Source organism: Dermacentor albipictus, chromosome 1 (genome assembly GCF_038994185.2).
Source record: "Dermacentor albipictus isolate Rhodes 1998 colony chromosome 1, USDA_Dalb.pri_finalv2, whole genome shotgun sequence".
Lineage (NCBI taxonomy): Eukaryota > Metazoa > Arthropoda > Arachnida > Ixodida > Ixodidae > Dermacentor > Dermacentor albipictus.
Genome location: NC_091821.1, coordinates 207,467,353 through 207,484,029, shown reverse-complemented (window position 1 = coordinate 207,484,029; position 16,677 = coordinate 207,467,353). Strand labels below are relative to the sequence as shown.

At 43.8% G+C, this 16,677-nt stretch overlaps 1 protein-coding gene across 2 annotated transcripts in view; it reads right to left on the bottom strand.

Annotated features, from left to right (window-relative positions):
- The window catches only part of Not1 (CCR4-NOT transcription complex subunit 1), a 108,902-nt gene extending 98,249 nt beyond the window's left edge, over window positions 1-10,653 (bottom strand). For both annotated transcript variants that reach the window (XM_065438233.2, XM_065438234.2), the window contains exons 1-4: window positions 10,241-10,653; window positions 5,490-5,597; window positions 1,463-1,561; window positions 955-1,135 (exon numbers count right to left, since the gene is read on the bottom strand). In XM_065438233.2, coding sequence (XP_065294305.1) covers window positions 955-1,135; window positions 1,463-1,561; window positions 5,490-5,597; window positions 10,241-10,342 — 490 coding nt within the window. In that variant the 5' untranslated portion in view covers window positions 10,343-10,653. The remainder of the gene's footprint in view (window positions 1-954; window positions 1,136-1,462; window positions 1,562-5,489; window positions 5,598-10,240) is intronic.
- Between the last annotated feature and the right edge of the window lie 6,024 nt (window positions 10,654-16,677).

Below are 16,677 nucleotides of genomic sequence, written 5' to 3'. Positions count from 1 at the left end.
TGTTTGCTGTGTTGTGATGGAGGCATTCACAAAAGAATTTAGAATTCTTCAGGAGCACGAAATATTTGAGGCTTCCTAAGAGTTAAAAATTGTGTACTATTCATAATCAAAAAACTGTATGGCTCCTATGCACAAAAATTAAAAACTGCCCGGCGCAATCTTGATACTTAAGTACAGCCACTATGCCAGAGAAAGCTTTGTGCACCTTTTCAACCATTCAACCCCTTTATGCTAGTGCAACTCTGCATCACTGAATTATATTGTTCTGACTGGGACCAAGCTGACTATCCTTGGCACTTACCCTGCTGTAATTTGATTGGTTGATCTTTACTTACATTTGTTTGCTGTGTTGTGATAGAGGCATTCACAAAATAATTTAGAATTTTTCAGGAGCATGAAATATTTGAGGCTTCCTAAGAGTAAAAAATTAGGTACTATTCATAATCAAAAAACTGTATGGTTATTATGCACAAAAATTAAAAACTGCCCAGTGCAACCTTGATATCTAATACAGTCACTATGCCAGAGCAAGTTTTCTGCACCTTTTCAACCATTCATCCCCTTTATGCTATAGTGCAACTCTGCATCACTGAATTATATTGTTCTTACACCAGCATGAAATTTCCACTAGCAGGAAATTTACACTAGGAGTTAGTTTGTGCCACTGAATAAAGCGAAAATGACTTGGTAGAATCCTCAAGTGTTCTGACCATATCAGATATTGAGCAGAAAACAAGAGTGCTTATTTCTTATGAAAAGTCCATTACAAATGAAACTAAGCCTCTATAGCACTTTTTTTTCCAGGGAGGATGAGACACCAAAAGTAGAAAATCATTTGAGGAGCCAGAAATATGTGCGCTAAACCTTTGACATAGCTAACAATATTTGCCAGTGCTGCAAATCATGCAACACTGGCACGAAGAGGCACTAGACACTAGTACTGTGAGCACTTACCAGAATCTGTGTACGACCGTAAAAGGTCGGGAAGCTTGAGTCGAATAAACTGTGTAGCACAAATGCAGAGCTCTGTACTGGAGGAATGAAGCAAACAAGTGCCAAGAACAACTTCTTGCACACGGTTCAGTCTTAGCACACGGCTGATATGGGCCAGTAGCAAGGGGCTTGGTCGAAGACTCTGCAAAAAAATAACCAAATGTTACAATCGAAAGCATTATTCCTTGGCCTTGTCTCCATTAAAATTTCTCAATAATGCATCTAGGTACCAAATAAAGAGCATCATTCTAGACTACCTGTTTATAATAGTACATCAATCGCCTTACTTCCACAACCACCATGTTTTAAAGAGAAGAGAAAAATGTGGACTCTGGTGGAGGTAATGGTAAATAAGAAAAATTATTTAGTTAATTTCATATTAACAGTACTCGCAGTAATCACAATACAGCATAAAACAAAAATATCATTGCCCTACGGAACAGAGATGCATAATTACGAAACGGCTCACCTTTTGGTGATGAAGAGGATTTTCTATAGCAAAGCACACACTTGACAAAAAATTGGGCTTGGAAAGAATGGAGCTAAATTCCTGAATCAAATACTGGGTCTGTTGAAAAAAGAAAAGCACCAGCAACTGTAGTGTCAAGACTGGTAAAAAGTACTGCACAATATACAACTGGTTAAGTAAATACATAAATTAGACTAGGGCTGCAATTCGGTAGCAATGCCTTTTCTGAGGAGTACTCCCTTACTGCACCTTTTGTGCTTCCATCAGTGGTCAGAGCAGCAAGTTGCCTGCATTGTCAATAGTGTCAGCCAGCCGTGAGCGATGGATGATGAGTGGAATAGAATTGACTGGTAGACATCACTACAAAATCTTGGCCCAGGTCTCAAAAAAGAAAAAGTTAAGTAATGGGGTTGAACATGCAGAAACCACTTTTTGATTATGAGGCACGCCATAGTGGAGGACTCCAAAAATTTCGAACACCTGTTGCTCTTTAACGAGCACCCAAATCTAAGTACACGGGTGTTTATGCATTTCGCCCTTATCAAAATGCGGCCGCCGTGGGTTTGAAAGCAAGAAAAAAAAAAAAAAAAAACTAACCTATGAATCCCAACTACATTTAGCATAAGATTTAACACCTTTCCCTGTCAAAAGGCTGCACTGATCTGTGCATGGGTTTTCACACAGAGGCTGGATTTGACGGCTTTCATCAGTACATATGACAAGGTATCAGCAAAGTTAATACAAATGATACATTAGAGAATTATCAGCACATGAATGAGCATGGAGAATTACACAGACAAGTGTGGTGCACCACCACTAAAAAGGATGACGGCAGGAGCAACACTATACAACACTGCTTTATTGCTTAACAGGGCGTTTGCTGGACTAGTTGGTTCATACTTCCCAGTTTAACAAGTGCACATCTGAGATGGGAGAAGGAGGTAGACAAGACGAACACTAGTCAGGCACTTTGTCACACTTTCTTCATATGCATGCAATGCTTTGCTTTGTTGACTATGAAATAGCTTTAACGAGAAAGCCCAAGTGCAGATGCTAAAAACACAAATTAAAGCTGAGAGTGGCTTCAATGTCATACTGTCACTGTCAGATACTAGAAAAAAAATCTTGAGCAAGACTAGTAGCATATAGAATCAGTATTTGTTCTTTATAATGGCTATTCAATGCAAAAATTTTTATGAACATTAATGCAGACATCTCAGCTACTGGTGTGAAAGCTTCCCTCAGCAATTAAATCAAATGCAAAGAAGTAAACTACAGTTTACATTATAAATGAGCTATGCAAATGTTATCAAAACTTCAGCAAGCAGCATTATGATTATAATGCGAACTAATGATGCATGCAAATGTACATGGGCATATAGACTCAGGGGAGCACTTTTATTCAAGTGCCCAAATCAGCTTAACATTGGAATGAAGGCCTGCCAAATTAAGTCCTTACGCTACAACCTTTTCATAGACACAAGTCACACAACCATAAATTTCCAGATGTGGAGGCAAACAAAACCTGTTTCCTCTACTGATTAGGTACAGACTCAAAAATCTGAGGTGCCCTATGCACATACCCTGCACAGTATAACAGCACCTTTTCGATTAGCAGGCTAGATGTCTAGGGGCCACATTCTGAAACTACCCACTTCGGCAATACTACAGCCTTATCCACACCTCCACCAACATTGTGCGCTGATTGGCTGTTTTAGCAAAACCAGGAAACAAATAGTGCCATTTAGCCGTTCCGGCCCACATCAATTTGACATCACGGAGTTTTTGGGTACACCCGAGATACATTGAGTAAACTAACGCGTCTTTTCGTGGTCGCTTGATGGTGCATTGTAGTAGAAGCACGAGAGTTGGTAGTTTATAGTATTTTTTGATGGCAGTTTGCATGTAGTTTTCCGCAGTGATATTTGTTGACTGTTGATCGGCTATTGCACTGTGTTGCCTTCTGGAAGTGACAATTTTAAGTGGCAGTGTTTTGGAACAGCTGGCAGCGGCACCATGAACAATGGTGAGTTTCTAATCGAACTGAATATGCCACAAATCAATAACTATTCATCTGCTTTGTCAACAGTTACATCCAGAGTGACACAAGGCTCCGTCTTGGGGCCTTTACTCTTCTCGATTTATATTAATGATCTCCCTAACTGTATAACGTCATTATCAATTAATCTGTTTGCAGACAATTGCGTAATATACTGAAAGATCATTAACCTTGATGATTCAGATAAACTGAAGGAAATCTTCACAATGTATCATTCAGGTCTAAGAAATGGCCCTTGAAACTGAACGCTAGCAAGTGTAAATCGAGGCGCATATCATGTACGGCCAGCAATAGCAATCAGTGCAGATATGTACTGAATGACACTTCATTAGCGTCCGTTAATGCTCACAAATATATTGGCCTTCACATAACTAATGATCTCTCATGGAATTTGCATACTAATTATATTACTGCTAATGCTAATCACACGTTAGGATATCTTTGTCGTAACTTTTCTACCGTTCCTACTTTGGTAAAATTGACACTCTACAAAACCCTTGTTTGCTAAAAACTAGAATACGCATCTGCCATTTGGGATAACAATCAAGCATCACTAACCATAAACCTTGAAGCAATTCAAAATTGAGCAGCTCGCTTTATTTTATTTAACTATTCCTGCCATTCCAGTGTTACATGTATGAAAAAAACCTGAATCTACCAGATCTTTCATTACGCCGCAAATGTGCTTGTCTTTACCTATTCCACAAGGTTTATCACTCTAACCACGTGCTCAAGAATCAACTTATCACCCCACCTTTCAAAGTTTCATCCCGTTCTAACCACAGATATAAAGTTGCCGTCCTATCCTGCCGAACGAACAAGTATGATTCTTTTTTACCCCACACAAGTGTCGACTGGAACCGCCTTCCTGCTTCCACCATTCAGATCGCAGATGTATCTTCATTCAAAACAGCAGTCTACTACGCTGTCGCTTAACATTGTCTGCATATTATATTACTTTGTTATGTACCACTCCTTTCTGTAGTGCTTTAGGGCCTTGAAAGTATGTATAATAAATAAATAAATAAATAAATAAATAAATAAATAAATAAATAAATAAATGCGTTGCTCGGTTTGTTGGTGGTGAATGCAGATACAATGTGCTGCTTTGTAATAACATCTAAAATGTGTTTCGCAACCACACAAGTTGTAGCACAATTTATTCATGATAAGAAAATATTTTACAATTCATTTTTTTTTTTCAATTTATGTTACCTAAAGCAAACAGTAGTCGGTGTGCAGAACCCGTAGTGTGGCCATTACACTCAAAACAATACACCTGAGCCACTCTGCACTCGTACAATGCGCTCTGTCATGCGTTGTGAAGCGTTCGAGCGTGTTGGTAGTGCATGCTGTTGTCATGTATAAGTGGCTGGTTGATTTACTGAACGTGACTATCGCAGAGGCAATAGCATTGCCGAAGTAGATCGTTTCAGGATTTGGCCCTAGATTACATCGACAACTGCTGTTTTTTTGTAAGGTTCATGTTCTGAAAACATTTGTGATGAAACGTACGTCCTTTCTTTTGTGCTTTCATGGAAGTTTGTACTATTGTTCAGGACATCAGCAATGTCACCTTTACATTCTTTAATAAAATATTGAAGAAAACTTTAATAACATTTGCGGAATGTTGCATAAGCTTTCCTCCAATACAAAGCGGAATAAAGCTACACAAGTCTAGTCATAGAATTTTTAGATAAAGCAAGTTAAATTATTTCTACCCGTATAATTACGCTGGCACTAACGACGAGGACTAAGGCAACTACACAACACCTTATGTAGCAACAGCACATCCAGATGTTAACAGCATTGCGACACTAATATAGCACTCAACAGATTTGCAAACTATGTTGGTCTTCGCTGAAAGCCAGTGCCATTTGGGATGGAACAGTGGCAAGCTGCACGTTTCACTCAAAATTTCAATTCGAACAAATCACAAGAAAAAGATCACAAAATGTAATTACTGACCTGATGGAAGTCTTTTCCACTACTTTTACCATCTCCACTGAAGTCAACGTGGGAAAAAAGGCAACGAAGCAGATGCCGCTCTGCCTCAAACCCGTGCAGGGCGACAAGCTGAAAAAAAAAAAAAAGTCAACTGTCACAAGATGCATGAAAGATATGCGAAAGTGAAGAGGGTAATCATAACCTTACTCTAAAGAAGCTTTCTAAAAAGTTAGTTCTTAACGGCTCTTATCACATATGAAGTAAATGATTGATTCAAGTAAGAAATGGCACCGTGATGTGTAATCAAGACTAACACCATTTCAGGCCTAGGTCATACAGCAATAAGCCTACCTACACCATACTTCACAAGTGTCTAGCACTAGGCTGGAAGCTGCCCTGACAGAAGCCAAGGAAAAACAATCGTACAAATGCATGTGTCCTCGCAATGCTTGCATCTCCAAATCAAAACACTGTCTACTCAGTCTTGAGTGCCAGAGCCAGAACATTACAAAATGAATTACACTTGTGCAACACATAGTATTTCAACAACACACCTATGACAGTGGAAGCACTAGAAAAGAGTCAAATGTGCACATCCTGCCTGCAAGATTTATCAATGGCCTGTGGGTTGAATATGAAGTTTTTTTTTAATGAGTAAGAATGACACATGTGCAGCCTGACACTGCAGCTATTTCGCTTAGTTTCAGCACACCACATGCAGAACATGGCCATAGGTTGAAATGGACTTCAAAAATTCTCAATTTGGGATGCCCTGCAAAGCAGTTCTGAAAACAAAAGCTCATCGACAAACCAATTTTAATCTTGTAGCAATACTTGAAGAAGCTGACTGATTGATTCAGTTTAATGTGCCAAAGCAACAAACAGGCTATGAGAGGCACTGCAAAGTAGGGCTCCGGTCTAAAATAGCCCTACCATAGGGGTCAGGCATGTGCGTGCCGACTGGTCTAGTTTTAATTATCTGGCAAAGGCCAAATTTAGTATCAAAATAACAAAAGTGTAAGCCCACAGAAACGCATGGGCGGTGGCCATGACCTTTGATCGGGATTGCATTAACCGAAGAATCAAATTAGCTGGAGTCGCATTAACGAAGGTCTACCATAGCTGCTGCGGCCATGTACTGCAAACCACACACACACACACACACACACACACACACACACACACACACACACCAGTCAACCGGATGAAGTGGTCGAAAGCCACAGAATGACCATGCTATGGAAAGCCAACCACTGGTGGAGGCTAATTTCCAAGTTTTGAATATGAATTGAATATCACAGTAACTATTCAGTATTTTCTAATGTCAAACCAACTAAATATTTTCCAGAAGCCGACTGTTGGAGTCTGGTTACCGTTCTCTGTCTGCTAAACAAAGTGTGGCAAATTATCTGAAGTGAAACAACAAAAGTATTTTAAGCAATGCAGAAAGAAAATGAGTATAATGCAAGCTTTTTTTTTTTTACGGTTGCAGCGTACACGACAACCTGCGATTTCTCATTGTAATCTGTCATTTAGTGTTTATGGCAGTCTGGTTATGTAGCAGCTTCATCTCTTGCATGACAACCACAGATGTTTTCCTTGCAACAGGCTCTACTACATGTGTCTATGGTATACAAGTCCTTCAGCAGCTGCTTTTTTTTCTCTCTCCGCCCTTCTAATCTCAGCAACTGTTGACTAACCCCCGTATTCAGAAATGCAACTTGAAGCTCATGCTTGACTTGATATAAATGACGCCTGGTACTAATGTGCCTAAGACACTCATTAAGTTTTTTTTGGTGCATTCACAACAGACATCATTTACATAAAGTCAGGCATGGGCTTCAAATTAAGATGCATTTCTGAATACGAGGGTTAGCGTTTTGCAAACCTAGCCATACAGCAGCAATTCCTTCTTGGAAAGCTTGTTTGCAACCAGGCTTTAAAGATGTTAAGAGGCTATGTTAAGGGCTCTTCCCACAATGGGGTGGATGATGGTGACCACTCGACGTGTGCGCCAGCATACAGAGACTGCTCCATTGTAGGAAGAGCCCGAGGTAGGATAACTCACGAAATTATAGAAGCAGAAATGATTGATAGGCTTGGGGATAACTGTGCGTCTAAACCATCGATTGCCCTTACCCGCAAAGAGTTATTGTACCTGCGCAATGGTGTGTAAGGGTTTTTTTGCAAACAGCGCATGTATGATGTACGCGCAAAAAGTTGTATATATGTATGGGTCCCTTGCTCGAAATAAAGATTGTTGCAGGTTAGCGCCTGTGTGTGTCGCGTCTCGCTTTCGTCCTCGTCTTTTTCACGCGCTATAAGCCTCACTACCACTGAGCAATATGGGGAGGCATTTAGTTTTTACGTTTGTGACCACCTGGGATTCTTTAATGTCCACCCAAGGCTCTGTATGCAATCATTTTTGCATACTACCATGATTCGAATGCGGCCACTCCAGCTGGGAATTGAATGACAAGTATATTCTATCTGGGCCCCTTAGGCCAATCTCTTTTTTACCAATTTTTCACGATCTAGTATGCTGTGATATGAATAAGTAAGGTCGAGCTTTTCTAATAATACTTTCCATTCTGCCCCAAAGACTTGTCTCAAGATACTTATAATGAAAATAACACCAGATTTCCAGGCTACTGCTCAAATATAAGGAATGTGCAAGAAAGCAAAGCACATTACATCACTGAACAAAACATTTTTTGTAGCGAAACAATTCTAAAAAGCAGCCAACAGTTTTCTTAACCTTAAGAAAATGTGCAAGATCTTTGTGGTAACGTACTCGCCACAAGAAACATTTCTCAGCTACATTCCATCGCATGCATACACCATGAACAAACGTGCGATATGCAGCTTACTCAGATAAGCACGAGAAGAGTAGCAAAAGCTGAAGGCAAGATTATGTCCTAGGTGAAAGGTATACTAAACATAAATGACCTATGACTCAATCTGCTGTCACAGTATCACACCTTTTAGTTTGTTAAAATTTATGCTTATGTACAGCATGTTATTGAAATGTGCTTGATAGCATAATTCGTCTGTTACTAATGAGATGATAGGTTCTCAAAACGCACGTTTTTTTAACATATGCTCCAAAATTTGACTAAGAAAGATCCTCCTAATTTTGACAGACTTCTGGCGTCAGCGACTGGCCAAACTTCAGATGCTGCATTGTAACAGCGCTAATTAGAACTAGTACTATAGGCTTTACGAATCTTGCGCTTCCTTACTAAAGTCATGACCAATGTTGGCAATTAGCTGCCGAGGCTTTAACAATGTGTTTACTCATGATGCAACATTTGAGTGTGCACATCCATTGTAAACTAAACTGAGTGTACAGCTCAAGCTGTACATAATGTTTAACATTAAGAAAATTATGACCTACTGTGTGCCTCAATATTTTACTTACTCAATTTTGTAGGACTTCTTTGGTTTATGGCTGTGAAGCATTTTTAAGGAATATAGGCACACATTTGGGTGTGAGTTTTCGTGGATGAAAACAGGTCATGTAAAAGTTGCCCGTTCTCACCTAGCAACAACAAAAACAGTGCTAAACATTGATGTGCAGATTACTTATAGTAAGAACATTGACAGTCACGTATACGTATGAGCAAAAATAAAACTTCGACAACAAAGCACTAAATGTATAACATTGTGACTATCTGGTCACTTGCAATTGTTGCTAAATACAAGCTGCAGAAGCATATGTGGATGATTGTGAACTGCTCTAAGCAAGTGCGTGACCATTTTTGCACTCACTTGCTTCGGAGTGCTAAAGGTAGATTGATAGATAGTTGCTCCTAGACGATCCCTGCGACAATGCAATAGAATGCGGTGTGGAAAACTGCCTGCACCACCTAACACACTATGGTGCTACACTGTGCTACGAGGTGTTAAATGCGCAAACACAGGCGGGTAGAACCTACGAGCATTTAAAGCCGCTGGTGCAGAAAGTGCGGCAGGCCACATACAGGGACGGTATTGATGGACTAGAGTACGCCGCAGAACACTGATGCGTGTGCATTACGCACACGCATCAGTGAACAAACACCGCGAACATTGATATTACTGCACACAAAATTGCAAGCAACGGAATAAACATTTATTGAGAAAGCCCACAACGTACTATACAAGGTAATGTACGCCATATTTGATCGGAACGAAAGATGAATCCTTAACTATGAAGTTCACGCTGTTACTCAGAGCAAAGAACAAAACAGGAAAAAAAACTGCTATAATTATACTTAGGCACTGGCATGAGAGCATCATTCTAATGGGCTATTTAGGCGAAATTTCCTGTTGCGGAGCTTCGTATTAAAGCTGCAGCACAAGGGCTGACCGTTGAAGCCGAGAGGTGTCAGTCAGCTGTTGACGAGTGAAGGAGCGACGAATTTAAGCACTCGGTTAAAAAAACACAGCACAGTCGCGCTTTCAGCTAGCACGGTAGCCAGTCAAGAGACATGGAATTTTCAAACGGCAAAATTGTATGCCGCAGCGCCGTAACAGTTCGCACCTAATTACGTCTGCCAGACAAGCTTGTATCACCATTGTGCTTTTGTTAAACAATGTCCATCTTTCGCATTAGGCAGGAAGCTCATACCACGCTAATACTTACCCTACTGAGGTATTGCTCATCTCCCAAAGTGACGTCAATTGCAATGGCGGTTGTCTAATCCGCCATATCAAGAAGGAACTTCAAATATTTGCGCAAATACGTGACAAAATCAAGAGAAAAGAGCAAGTTCCACGAGTCTACTTACGCGAGAAATCTCTTGAACACTGGACTTGAAGTTCTTCTTTGTCAAGCTGGACACAGAGTAACTAATATAAGACAAAGCAAAAGACAACGGATCTAGGTTCATAGTTCCATGAATACCACACCGAAAGCTTCAAACTGCTTTGAAGCTTTCTTCCATTTACACAAGAGGTTCCTTGTATCGCTACGCTTGCTCCCAACAAAAAAGCACAATGTTCGTGCGATGTCCAACATCAGGACCGCTTGGAAACTCTTCACTCCATTATCATTACGGCGACGTTCAACACTCGCAACTCGCCAAGTCGTACTCGCCAGTGCGCCTGGCGCAACGGTTACGCCGCCACGGGTCGAATCGAAAAAGTCCTACCCACGCAAGTGGCCGCACGCACTTTCCTTCGACGAGCAGCAGAACAAGTAGCCCTCTTTGCTCTCACATATCATCTGTTTCCGCTTCCGCTGAGATTTCATCGATTTTCCTATTATGAAATATTCACTTATTACAAATAAAAAAAAACGCTGTAAAAAATTTACGCTCCAATAAGCTCCTACAAATTTTAGCTTACTATGTAATCTCGCAGAACAGTAAAACACTTACAAAATTAACGAGGACGCCAGAGGACGTTTGAGCATAGTCAATGTGTCAATGTGTTTTTTTTTTTCTCATTGGTTAACCTAGGTAGGATATTAGGCAGCATAGTAGCAAGAGCTTGGTGGCGCAAGCCACCGCCCCGTTCCAAAGGGGACGCTCATAACATCCATCCATCCATCCATGTAAAACCCCTTAATTTGCAAAAGTAGCGTCAAGCACTTCCTTCCTCCTCCGCCCCACTCCCGCGCTCAGAGCGGCCTCGATGGTGTCGCTGCCTATGATGGCCCTGCCGTAGCAGACGACGGCTAACGTGCTACCGGAGGAAATCCGCGGAAAAGTTCGTTGGAGCCCTGCGGAGCAGTTTTTGAGGCGAGATTTTGCTTCGCCAATCGGTAACTGGCCTTATCAATGTCGTGTTGTAAATGCGCAAAAAAGATAGAAAAGGACCATTATTTAAGACGTAAAGCGCGAGCTCGTTGAGAGTTCGTGTTGCTGAAACACGACGCACGCACACAGTGGGCTCATACACTCGCGTAATTACCTCAGTTCCAGATTTTGACTGAATGGAAGTATGTCTACATGGTTTCGTAGGTTCATCTACGTACCTGCAGGACAATTTTGTTCGGCCGGCGCGTGAGAGATTCCAACTGTCTGGGGCCAGCAATGCTTGGCAACAGGGCCGCTTCTGTTTCGTGCCTTCTACACATGTGTGTAGCTCATGCACGGGATGTTGAGGCCATGAGCAACGTTTTCACACGTAGACAGTATTGTTAAATTGAACAACGTACCAGCACATGGAATCGTTATTTATGAATTAATTTATTTATTTATTGCAGTGTAAGTAGTTGATAGCAAGAACGTACTTGTTGGGACAACTGGACAGAGGATACTAAAATAATTATCCCTCCCCTCATTAGCAACAGTAACACTTTTGTTGAAGTGCTCATTTTGTATATGTATACCACGTGTGTCTGTATTATTTTGCGTTGTAAGTTTCGCAGGGAAGCAGTATTGCTTTAACTGGAACATTCAAGGCACACAAAGACAGAGAAAAAAATTGATTCTTGGGTTTTACGTGCCAAAAGCACGATATGATTGTAGGCACACCATAATGGGGCTCTTTAACGTGCCCCTCATGGACGGGACACGGACGTGTTTGCATATCGCCCCCATCGAAATGCGGCCGCGATTTGATCCCGCGACCTGTCGCGATCAATACGTCTGCGCGTACTTTCGTCTCAATGGGGCTCTTGCATTGCCCAGGGGGCGCTGCGAAAAAAGTTCTAAAAAGCGCCCTCTGTCCTAAAATGGGTCGTACCAAGCTCGGTCGTCTGCTTCGGAAAGCACGTTTACAATATGGACCCGCCACTTTCGTTTGTGTTGTATCACGGCCTGCAGCGAATATCGGGCGCCGAATATTTTTCCAGGGGTGGCACGCTGCGTGAAGGCAAGAAATTATGCAGTACCGAATACGTGTACGCCGTTCAAGAATTGGGCGGCGAACTTTTAGCACGGTGTCAATCGCATGTGAAGCGAGTCGCGTACGAAGTGGAACTACAGGTAAGGTTTGCATGCTAGCTGCTAGATTCAGGCGCACAAAGGCGAGAAAATGCTTGCTATAAATTAATCCACAGCAGCGATAAGCAGACATCATGTGTACGGAACTGCTCGAGCACACAACGGTACGCGCCGCGATGTACGAACTGCTCGAGCGCACGATCGTCCGCGCCGCGACGGCAGCGGTCTTTCGACATGCCGCGAAACGGCGGGCCCCCTGCAATCTTTGTTGACTGCATGCCGCTAAACAAGTAGTTATGTCTTCGTTGTAGTAGCGGCCATCTGTCCCTTAACTGGTAATAATTGATGCAATGCATATGGGCTCGCACGTACGTGCGAATCGCGCTGCTCGCTTGATGTAGCTTTTAATGACAGCGCTCGAACATCGATGTGCTGCAATCATTACTGCCTTGCTGCGCTGCCTCAACGTGCTGGCTTGAGATCAAGGATGAGCGCATTAACTCTCTTAACCTGTGCTGCTTGTAGTGGAGTAGTCAATTGTCATCGAATGAGCCCGACCAATTGTGCTCATTTGCACACACCTGCTTCACCACTTCGCATCGGTCGAATTGTTAATTGTCGCTGTGGCCGGGTCTCGAATCGTGAATTACCAACCGTGCCTCATAATAATATCTTGGTTTTAGCACGTAAAACCCCATAACTATTTTTTAAACAAAACGCCTGCTGCTATGTCGGTCTGCTGTCGGGACTGTAGGTGCAAAAGACCGAAATTTAGAACGCAGATAATCAAGCAAGCTTCAAGACAGGCGAAGTAGTCAGCGTGGCGCGAAGTTTCGCTTATTCAGCGCGACGAACTGCAGCTATGCAGCACGCCCGACGCTCCAATTCGTGAGGCCTTGCAGGAAAACGGTAGGATCTGATGTTGGGATTCAGGCCTTCTTGTTCATGGCAGCCCACGACGCAGAAGTAATGACGGTGACGCCTTTTCGAGGCTGGGCTAGGTCTCTCCGGATCGGCGTCACCGATTCCTTCTCCTCCCAGCATTACGTCCCACGGCACACAGAGAGTCCGTTCTCGTTAAACTATAGGCGGCGGCGAGCTCGCAGCGTGGTCGGCGTGGTCTGTGAGAAGTGACGAGCCTTTTCGCACTCGCAACAGGGCATAAAAAAGTGCGAATCGACGCAAAACTCGGCCTAGAAACGTGCTTCGCCACAGCCAGGGCTCAATACGACCCAAGCTGGTACGACCCAGATGTCGTTTACCGCGCCGCCACCAGGCGCCGCTACTATACCTCAAACTCCAGCGCAAGACGCCCATTGGCCAGCAATGGCAGTCGGAGCGCGCTGGAAAGAAAAAAAATATACAAAAGCGCGAAGCGTGCTTCCACGTGACATAGATTGGCCAATGGGGGAGCGGAGGCGGCTGGGGCGACAGGAGGCGTGGAGAAGGGAACGCCGGGGAGAGAGGGGCGGCGCTAAGATCTAATGGCGTTTTTCACTGGTCGATTCGGAGCAAGATTTTTTGCTCCGCGGCAACGAATCCGAATTTCACTGGGCGATCTGGAGCGGGTTCGCGCGTTCCACTGGTCGTTTCGGATCAACTCGCTCCGCGCCGGATCGCTCTCACTTGCTCCGCCGCCGAGACGGGGATTCGGGCGGAAATAGAACGCGTCACATGGCGTCACTTCCGTCTTCAAGCGAAATCGGTACGCGGTCGGTACGCACAACCAACGTTGCGCACAACATTGTGTTGGGCATAGTATGCGGAACCGGTTTGTGTCACGTGCACGCAGACTTCCTGTGTGATCTCCCGCGGAGCGTTCGTGCGCTCCACTGGCAGACTCGGATTGGTGAAAGCCGAGCGCTCGCTCGAGGATTCAGACGGCTGCTCCAGATCGACCAGTGAAAAACGCCATAAGAATGGCGCTACTCTTGGAAAATTGAGGGGTTTTAGTATAGTAACGTTGGCCTCGGCGTCTACAGGAGTGAGGGCTTAGGCTGGCGTATGTATTGGGGGCTAGGAGTTACCATCTTACGCCATCTTACGCCATCTGCCGGAAGCGCCTCCCTTGCGTAGTATGAGGGATCACCCGGCGCGCTCCTCATAGGTTTGGCTTACGGCACTTTATAAAAACACCACGCGGCAGTCCTCCTGCACATTTACGTAAGTACTCTCAAAACGAGGGAACCTTATTTCTGTCGAAATAATAATCTTGGGCAGACTGAGAGCACAGAACCGTTTACAGACGCTATCTCTTTACTGAATACCAACAGTGAAAGCCACTGCGCGCGGCCGCCGCGATGGAATCTCCCGAACCGGCTTCTTGCCTGAAAGGTGGGCAGTAGCTGAACGCAAACTATGTCAAATATGTTCTTACAGTGGGCGGTCTGTATAACCAAATGGCGCATAACAGAACGAAGCCTCAATGGATGCAGCGATCACGCGGGTTTGCGGCGACCGACTGCGCGTCTGAATGGCACATAACAGAACGAAGCCTCAATTCATGCAACGATCACACGGGTTTGCGGCGACCGACTGCGTGTCTGCATGCATGTCTGCGCACAATGTTTCACTTTCACTGGGAGCGTTTTCGCACCGTACATTGAGCTTTAGGCCGCAACATATGAGAATTTAACAGTCCACAAGCAACCATTGTTGCGTGGACGTTATCAGAGCTGTTCAAACACAATTTCGTTTTAACAAGGGACTTCGACGCCTACGGCGACTGTGATGTGCCGTCGCGACGATTCAATATTTTTTCTTCTAAATTCTTGGACGTTTCAATATTATTTCTAAAGTTGCGTCACACTGTATGCAGTCAGTGGGCGATTTCGCACTGCTTCTTTTTCGTAATCCAGTGCGTTAATTCATAACACAACCATGACCATATGCCATGCGTTTATTTAATGTGCATCTTACGACTCCCTTTTCATTCCAGTGAACTTGCCAGTGTCTAGCACCAACAAGTTCATAGACCAAACAGTCGTGACATCAACCGGGCAGGGAGCGCGGGTGCCTCAGTGCGCGTTTTCTGCTACTCACCGAACATCGCAGTCCCGGCGCCGTAGCAGAAATATTCCTCGCGTCTGTGCTTGCTGCATATCCGAGTTGTAGCCGATGGCTGTTTGCCGGCTCTAAGTTTCGCGAGCCAAGCTTCACGGAGCTTCTTGTCCTGCGGCTACGTGTGAATAAGGCTGACACCGGGCTCCGTTACGTACGTCCGGCACTGCGGCACCGAGCAGTACCCTACCATGCTGCACGCTTCCAAAGGCAGCCACTACCCAGGCGGCACGTCAGGTTGGGCCACCGTTGGAAACGTATTGGCAGTTCCTGGCCCAATGATGGCCTAAGATTAACAGCGTGGTTCCGATATTGGCAGTGCTATTCTGATTCCTGGCCCAATGATGGCCTAAGGTTAACAACGTGGCGCGAATATTGGCTATGAATATTGGCGAATACTCTGATAGAGATCCAACGTTGGGCCACATTACACAGTCAGTAAAAAATATTGGCTGTGACATTCTCATAGAGATCCAACGTTGGCCCCCCACATTACACAGTCAGTAAACAATATTGGCACTGCCGTTCAACAAGGCGGGAATTATTGGACCGACTTTCGCACGGATTTGCCAATATGGGTTACTAGTTGGCATTGTTTGGAGGACATTGGCCCGTAATAAGTCAATTTTTGCCTTGTCGGTTTGTAGTGCTCTAAGACTTGCTGAGATTGAACAACATGTTTTGAAAACTAACGCACTGATCACAGACACACTGCGCAGGAACCACAAATATGTTTGCAAGCTGCGACCACCTGTGGTTCTCCCATGTCAACTCCATGCATGGTACACGGCCATTTTTGCACTTCGCCTTCACCGAAATGCACCCTCTAAAGAGAAAAGCCAGATGCAGAACGTAGCAAGCAGGGAAAGTCGCATAGCGGGAAAACTAGCCACTGCTTTATTGATCGTGCATGGTAACATGAGCTTTCCATAAGAAGCAGCGGTATTGCGCATTTGCCTGCGCATTGTATATTTTACATGTACGCTCCGCGGCTTTGGAGGATCAGGACTCTGAGGAGAATCGAGAATTACAGTGCCACAGAGCTGATGGAACCGTTTTATATTGCATCGAGATGGAGCGCATATGTATTAGTGAAACTTTTGTTTGTTTGTTTAGCATGCATGGCATGTTGCGGTGACATAATCATCATGTTCCTATTCCAATAGATTTGTTTGTTCGTGCATGTGTAGTAAGCTCCTTGTATGAATGCCCCTGACAGAAAGAAAAATTTGTTGAAAGTTTGTGCTTGTCCGTGTCAATACCTGCTCGTCTTT